The sequence below is a fragment of the Camelina sativa genome, chromosome 5, assembly GCF_000633955.1.
Source record: "Camelina sativa cultivar DH55 chromosome 5, Cs, whole genome shotgun sequence".
NCBI classification, from domain to species: Eukaryota; Viridiplantae; Streptophyta; class Magnoliopsida; order Brassicales; family Brassicaceae; genus Camelina; species Camelina sativa.
In genome coordinates this window covers 9,201,672-9,210,044 of record NC_025689.1, presented here as the reverse complement: position 1 = coordinate 9,210,044, position 8,373 = coordinate 9,201,672, and the positions used below count along the sequence as shown (strand labels likewise).

Sequence of the window (8,373 nt, the reverse complement as noted above, 5' to 3'; positions counted from 1 at the left end):
CTCAAAACATCTTATATTTTGAAATGGAGGAAGTATTATATTTCTCCATTGTTAAATTTTCGTAATATCATCAATTCATCATAAAGGCTTTTTAGAATTTATGTTACGAGAAGGAAAAAGAAAAAGGAAAGAAAATAGAAGAAGACAAAGCTTCGTCTTCGAACGCGTCAATGTTCTTCTCGACGACACGATTTGAAAGTCTTCTTCGGTCTTCATTTTCTCCATGCGTACATCGGTACATATATAATATGAATATATTTTTAACTTTTCGTACATATTTACAATTTCGTAGTTAAATCATTTTTCCGAAATCAATGGAAAAAAAAAAAAAAAAAATTCTCGTTGAAAAATCAAGAATCAATTAGAGCCAAGCCAAGAATACAACAAAAAGAAAATAAGTTTTATATCCAAAAAAATGGAAAAATACTGGGCCATGACACATCACCCGTAAATGACCAAACCCGATGAAAGGGTTTGCTGTATTCAAACCACGCGAACCTAATCTTGTTGAAAATTAATGCAATCCCAATTTTCAAAACTATATTTCAAATAATACACATAGAGTAACACTTTCAAAAGATACAAATTTCTAGAAAGAACACAAACACAAACACTATAAATAAAACACATCCTTGCTGGCAAAAATCCATCATTCAATTTTGGTCGGTCAAATAGATCCCCAAAATAAAATGTTATAAAAAGCATTACTATCATCCCCTATCTTTAAACTCAGTTCACATTTCGATATCTACACATATTCACATGGCGCCTATGGTAATGGACCGTCTCTGTTTCGTATTACCGACAGAATCAGGCGAGTTAAAGCCACCGGCGGTGGTTGAAGAAGAGGAGAAAAAGAAGAGCCGAGACTGTGGACGTCAAGTCGTGACTTTGATCGGAGATTTATTCCGGCGAATACACAGCTCAAAATTAGTGAAAAGCTTGAATCTTTGTAGCATCAACGAGAGTAAAGATTCTATTTCGATGGAGTTTAATAAATCTTTCACTGACATGGAAGGTGTTCAGCTCTCCAGCAAAGTCGGTTGCGAGAATCCAAGAATCTTTGGATACTCTGAGCTTTACATCGGAACTAATGCATTCAGCGACGAGCTAATCCTCGGAAGCGGCGGTTTCGGACGTGTTTACAAAGCGGTGTTGCCGAGCGACGGAACCACGGTGGCTGTTAAATGCTTGGCGGAGAAGAAAGGAGAACAGTTCGAGAAAACGTTCGCGGCGGAGCTTGTTGCGGTGGCTCAGCTCCGGCATCGGAATCTTGTGAAGTTAAGAGGTTGGTGTCTACACGAAGACGAGCTTCTTCTTGTTTACGATTACATGCCTAACCGGAGCTTAGACCGTGTGCTTTTCCGACGACCGGAGATGAGGAACTGTGATTTTAAACCGTTGGATTGGGATCGGAGGGGTAAAATCGTAAAAGGACTCGCCGCCGCGTTGTTCTACCTTCACGAGCAGTTAGAGACTCAGATTATTCACAGAGACGTGAAGACGAGCAACGTCATGTTGGATTCTGAGTTCAACGCTAAGCTCGGAGATTTCGGGTTAGCTAGGTGGTTAGAACACAAGGTTGATGAAACAGAGCACGACTCGAGTTACGACTCTGTTTCTTCCTTCCGTAACCACCAGTTCCGAGTCGCGGACTCAACTCGGATCGGTGGTACTATAGGGTACTTACCGCCGGAGAGTTTCCGGAAAAAAACAATCGCCACCGCTAAAACAGACGTTTTCAGCTTCGGTGTTGTGGTTTTAGAGATTGTTTCCGGTAGACGTGCCGTTGATCTTTCCTTCTCGGAGGACAAAATCATTTTGCTAGATTGGGTTCGGCGGTTATCAGATAACCGGAAAGTACTCGACGCCGGAGATTCTAGGTTACCAAAAGGATCTTATGAACAGTCCGATATGATGAGAATGGTTCATCTTGCTCTGCTCTGTTCGTTAAACAACCCAACGCATCGTCCCAGTATGAAATGGGTGATCGGAGCACTTTCCGGCGAGTTTTCCGGTAACTTACCGGCGTTACCTTCGTTTAAGAGTCATCCTCTTTATATTCCTTTAATCTCTCTTAAATCAACCTCAACTTCGGGGACCACGACGACGACCAGAACAACGACCACGACCAACTCCACAACTAGCTACAACGGGTCTTCCGAGTCAACACCGTCGTCAAATTACGTTACTGCCCTCGAGGATTCTATCTACCAGACGGCGGAGACGGGAGATAACAAGTATTTTAATTACAACAGCCGGCGAGTGATGTCATCTAAAGCTTTCGTATTGGACACGCCAAGGGAGATATCGTACAACGACATCGTTTTAGCCACTGATAATTTCTCTGACGCTCGTCGCGTTGCTGAGGTTGATTTTGGTACGGCTTATTACGGTTTACTGAACCAGGACCAGCATATTGTGGTGAAACGTCTCGGTATGACTAAATGTCCGGCGCTTGTAACTCGGTTCTCCACCGAGCTGCTTAACCTAGGCAGGCTTCGACACCGTAACCTCGTTATGCTCCGTGGGTGGTGCACAGAACACGGAGAAATGCTTGTAGTATATGATTATTCCGCGAATCGTAAGCTAAGCCATCTTCTTTTCCATAACCACAAACCAGGAAACTCTGGTTTGCGATGGAAAATTAGGTACAACGTGATTAAATCGCTTGCTTGTGCTGTACGGTACCTCCATGAGGAATGGGACGAGCAAGTCGTTCACCGAAACATAACTTCTTCGACGATCTTTCTTGATAGAGATATGAATCCGCGGCTTTGCGGATTTGCGTTGGCCGAGTTTTTATCGAGGAACGACCAGGCTCATCAAGCTGCGAAGAAGAAAGGATCTGCGCAAGGGATTTTTGGTTATATGGCACCAGAATACATGGAATCCGGAGAGGCAACAACCGCGGCAGATGTATACAGCTTCGGCATGGTGGTGCTAGAGATGGTTACGGGTCAGCCAGCAGTAGATTACAAAAGGAAAAAAGAAGATGCTCTTTTGGTGTTGAGAATCCGCGAAGTGGTCAGTAACAGGAAAAAGCTATTGGAAGAGATTGCAGATATTCATTTGGATGATGTGTATGATGATGAGAGGCAAGAAGTGGCGAGGGTATTGCGGTTAGGGTTGGTTTGCACGAGAACGGATCCAAAGCTAAGACCTAGCATTAGCCAAGTTGTGAGTATATTGGATGGAAGTGAGAAGTTCTTCAAAGAGGAAGGAGGAAAGGAAGGTGAGGTGACCCGCAAGCAAATGTATCAGTCGTCTATGTTGATGATTAGACAAATGCAGGCCCTTGGGATTCATTGAGTAATGTATAGGATAGGACAAGTCACAAGTGTTTGGAATGTTCAGATTTGCTTCTTTTTAATCTTTGTTTAGTAAATAGTAAGTAAAGAAGAATTTCACTTCTGTTTAATACTTTTGCACGGAAATGACGGCCTCCATTTTAAGAACAACAACACCTTCCAACTTTTAATGAATAGCACAGTAGGTTTAAGATCCAAAAGCTCTAATACCATGACTTTTTTTTCTAAGGTGAGACATAAAGACTTCTAGTTAATACGAAAGTTCTTAACTCCGAGTCTCCGACCAACTTGGATTGAGATCGAAAGTTGTAAGACTAAAAACTATCAATGTAAAAATTTAAGAAAATATATGGTATAGTACATATGAAACTATAGAATTAAATAGTTTACACTAAATATCTAACAGAAACGTGATTCAGTTTCTTAGTCTTAATCCATTATATTTTATGTTATGAAATTAAACAGTTTTATATATAGAAGTATGCAACCATGCACATGAACACAAGTTAATGGTACAAAAATTAAATTAAATGGGTCAATGGGTGTCATCATCATAAAGATTACTAAGACCAACTCCAACCCATCTCCATTTTTACCTCTAAACTTCATTTTAGATAAAAAGCTTCTCCAACCCCACTTCATTTCCATCTCTAAAATGAAGATCTCTATATTTGTCTCTATATTTGGAGACTTTTAATTAATTTCTCCATTTTGGAGTTATGCTTTTTTATTTGCAAATCAGTCCCTTAAATTTATATAGATTTATATTTTATATCTAAATACAGTTAAATATTATTATTTTCTACTTAAACTTATAAATAATAATTTTAAAATTCAACAATTAACATATATAACATAGAAAATAGACAATACAAACAAAAGTACAAAATATCATTGCTACCAATTAAATTTAAAACACATGATATGACTTAAACTGAAGATTAAAAACAACTTAATACAACAAATACTAGTAAATGATGAATGTTGTGTAATATAATGTTGTTCAATAATAAATTTTAAATATAAATAACATGCTAAAATTTTTCTTTTTTTGCTAAAATAAAATAATTAGGTTAAATTTGTAATTTTAATAAATAAATGATCAAAGACTAATTTTCTATTTTGATAATGCTAATTGGGAATATCCATTACTAGGCTCGAGAAAAACTCTCTCTCGTATCTATGGAGTTCGGATTTCAGGGTTTTTGAATCGGTTTTGATTTCGGTTTTTGATTGGGCTTTTGATGAGGGTGGATCTTGTCTCGAGATTTTATCTGGTTGATTTGGTTTTTTGGGGTTTTGATCTTGCGGATCTGCGATGGGGATCTCAGATATTTGGATACAGTATAAGGGATTTTCTTCGATTTTCTCTGGTTTCATGGGGAGTGATACGGGCGATTAATTCAAGCTCTCATGGGTTTCGTGTTTGCGAGGATCTCGGTATCATTGGATTCATTTGGTGGGAGTGGGCGTTATTTCAGGGAATCATGGGTTCTTTTTTACGGGTTCATTTGGAGTTTTTTTCTGCTGAATGTGTCTCGTCAGGGGCAATAACTCGGGGTCGTGATTTTGGGGATCTCAAAGGCGGTTCTCAAGGGATGAGGATTTTTTCCAGCTTTGCGGAACTGGATTTCTGGGTTGAGGAGATTTGGTCCTTGGACTATAAACACTACCCATGGTTTGTGTTTTTCTCTCCTCATTCATTCATTTTGCGAGCTATTTGGGTTTCTTTCAAGTATAACCATCTTTTGATTTTTCCACTCGGTTTCTCTCTTTCTGTGTGTTTTCCGAAGCTAGGGATGTCACAAAGTGGTCTGATGCTTCAGGGTTTGACAGGGAGCTCTTCGGGTTCTGGGAGCAAGCTGAAGATCAAGGTCCCACATTTTGATAACACAGCATTGATAGAGGGTTATTCCAAAACGTTGATTGGTCAGTGCATGAATCCGGTTATGCAGGACATGAAAGCTTTGCTTTTCATGCTTCCCCGGATATGGAAGATGGAGGAGAGAGTGGATGGGGCTGATCTCGGTTTGGGGCGCTTTCAGTTTGATTTTGATCAAGAGGAGGACATTCAGGAGGTTTTGAAGATGGAACCATACCACTTCGATCATTGGATGCTTTCATTGGTCCGATGGGAGCCGGTGGTGGATCCACGATACCCTTGTCTCATTAAATTCTGGGTTCGTATAATGGGTGTCCCACTGCATTTCTGGGCTGATGAGAGTTTTCGTACTATTGGAGCTGATCTGGGAGAGGTCGAGGAAGTTGATCTGGATAATGGTTGGGTGAAGATTTTGTTGAATGGTTTCAAACCTCTTGTTTTTGAAGCCTCTGTTGAGTTTGACAGTGGTGAGGAGACAACCATCTCTATGCGGTATGAGCGTCTGTATGGGTATTGCCGGCGTTGTCACAGCTTATGCCATGATTTAAGCCATTGCCCACTATTTGGTGATAAGGGGAAGCATCGACTTGACAATGGTTTTGATTCAACAAAAGACGATAAGCTCCAGAGTTATAAGGGTGCAACGGTGAATGGTGGGGTTCATGCTACTGGTTCGGGACTAAATGGTGCTGGTTCAGGGGCGTCTGTTCAAGGTTCTGCCCATGGAAGTGGCCGTGGTGTAGGGCAACAGGCTGGGCATCATCGGTCGAATCAGGGTTTTGGTAGTAAGTGGAGGAAGAGTAAAAAGAATTCTTCTGTGGATGGGAGGTTTGTGCAGAAGGATGCAACTGTTGCTCTTGCTCCTGCTACAACCTCTCAGGTTGTTGTTTCAGAGCCGAGTATAACTCAACCTCCTTCTAGTAATGTGGGAATCAGTCTCTCTCCTTCTGAGCAGAAGCTGCTATATGTTTTCCTGGGTCCTCAAGGTGAGGTGGCTGTAGCTGTGGGTGATCAATCGGGCGAGTCCAATATGGTTACTGTGCGGGAAACTGAAAAAAGGGTGTGCAAGAATTTGTTCCCCAGTGTTCCAGCTTCCAGTTCTATGGAATTGTCACAACAGGAGATTCTCTTTTCTGAGGACCTCGAGAATCTGTTGGGACAGGGGTTTCCGACAAGGGATGCACCAGACCTGGGTTTCATGGACACTATAATAGAGGAGCAAGGTGTGGTGTCTCCCCAGGAGGATATTTCATTAACGGAGGAAGGGGAGGACGATGAGGGTACTGAGGAGGTGGTAAACTCTGATCAAGTCTCTAATGAGGATGCTATTGGTAATAAGGATGATGTCTCTGGAGTTACGGCACAGAGCAAAACAGTTGAAGGTTTGGTGCCTCCTGCACAGGCCAAAGTGGGGAAACAAAAGGATTCTCTTCCAGGTGCTAGCACAAAAAAGAGGAACATGGTTTCTTTGACTTCCCCGCGTAAGAGGATTGTCACTAAAGGGGGTGGACTGAATGGGAAAGTCGGTCTTCACCAAGGAGGAAAACCTCCACACCATCCGGGTAATTAATGTGTAGCAAGTAGAGGGCAGCATGGTGGTGAGCGAGTATTGGTCTGGGCTCCTTGGTGGTTTTTGTTTTCTCTTTTTCGGTTTTGCTTGAATAAGGCACCAATGGTTGATCCATATGGTTGTAATCTCTTTATGTTTTGGTTGTTATTGCTGTTTTTGTCTTGTACTTTTCTGGGTTGTACCCGCTGTTCTTCCGGTATTCAAGTATTTAATAAAACCTGTTGGCCCTTATTTTGGTTTCATGTTTCGTTCTTATGTTTATTTTGGTATTTGGTTATGTACGGTATTGGTCTGTGTTGTAATGTGTGTTTTAGGTGACTATCGGTTCATGGACCCTTATTGGGCTTATGTTTTCCTTTTTCAAATATACAGATTTATTATTTTGGTGGTGTAGCCTCAAATGGTTGGGCTTTCTTAAATATATTGGGTGTTGTTCAAAGGTTGTGGCCCTTTACGTTTATATGGGGTGTATATATACCTTCCATTTTCTTTATAATTTTATGGGATTTCAGGGGTGTTTATTTTTACCGGATAGGGTGCAATAGTTTAGTGGTGTGTCGGGTCATGGTCTCCGTTTCCTTAGGGTGGGAAGAGATCAGTGTGGGCAGCTTCCCCCCCAAAAAGTATAAAGTTTTTATATGAATATAGTAAGTTGGAATTGTCAAGGCCTGGGTAACAAGGCCACCATTGGTAATCTCCGGGATTTATGGATCAAACATAGGCCTGATTTTTTATTCCTTATGGAAACAAAACAATCGCACTTTGTTTTAGAAAAATTTGTGGGTCATTTTGGATACAAGAATCTAAAAACAATTGAACCTGTTGGTTGTAGTGGGGATATGGCCCTTTTTTACAATCAAACTGATTTTCAGGTAACGATTTTGTTCGAGTCTAATCGGTTAATTGATATTGAAGCGGTTTTTGAAGGACGGATAATACATTTAACTTTTATATATGGTGATCCAGTTTCCAAGAATCGGGATTTGGTTTGGGAACGTCTTGTACGAATTAGTACTACTCGGTCCTCTCCTTGGTTTGTGGTTGGAGATTTTAATGAGCTGCGAGGGAACCATGAAAAGCATGGGGGGAAGTTACGACATCCTTCCTCTTTTCTCGCTTTTAATGGAATGATTCAGGATTGTGGTTTTTTGGAGTTCCCCTCTCTTGGTGATTGTCTGTCCTAGAGAGGTTGGCGAGACAAAAAACCTATCCGTTGTCGTTTGGATAGAGCGTTAGGGAATGAAGATTGGCATGAGTTGTTCCCGGACACAGTCACTGAATATTTGCCGATGATAGCATCGGATCATAAGCCTCTCGTGGTTAATATTGGTGCCAAGCGGCCGCGGGGGAAAAGGACCTTTATTTTTGACCGTCGCTGGATTGGGAAGGCGGGATTGATGGATGCGATAAATTTGGGCTGGGACAGGGATTTGGACCCAGGTTCAGATTCCTTTGTGGATAAAATTGTGAATTGCCGCAGGGCAATCTCCCAGTGGCGCAAATCACAAGTTCCTTTTGGGAGGGAAACCATTGACGATTTGAAACATCAATTAGGGGTGGCTCTGGAGGATGATTCAATATCATCTTCTGAGATCTCCGATTTACAGAAT

General features: G+C 41.2%; 2 protein-coding genes across 4 annotated transcripts; both read left to right on the top strand.

Moving 5' to 3' along the window:
• LOC104786299 (receptor like protein kinase S.2) lies at positions 623-3,425 on the top strand. The gene has a single exon (XM_010511663.2). It carries the CDS (start codon positions 763-765, stop codon positions 3,310-3,312), a length of 2,550 nt encoding a protein of 849 aa, XP_010509965.1. The 5' UTR covers positions 623-762; the 3' UTR covers positions 3,313-3,425.
• On the top strand, positions 4,431-7,005 carry LOC104786298. 3 transcript variants are annotated; one of them, XM_019245795.1, is made up of 2 exons: positions 4,431-4,989; positions 5,148-7,005. In XM_019245795.1, exon 2 carries the CDS (start codon positions 5,249-5,251, stop codon positions 6,761-6,763), a length of 1,515 nt encoding a protein of 504 aa, XP_019101340.1. In that variant the 5' UTR covers positions 4,431-4,989; positions 5,148-5,248; the 3' UTR covers positions 6,764-7,005. The 3 variants fall into 3 exon arrangements, with proteins under 3 accessions (XP_019101340.1, XP_010509964.1, XP_010509963.1); XM_010511662.2 differs by having other exon boundaries at positions 5,109-7,005; XM_010511661.2 differs by having other exon boundaries at positions 5,105-7,005.

Bases quoted from the DNA above. Each gene is read 5' to 3' on its own strand.
- LOC104786299 (XM_010511663.2), top strand. From the start codon at position 763: ATGGCGCCTATGGTAATGGACCGTCTCTGTTTCGTATTACCGACAGAA.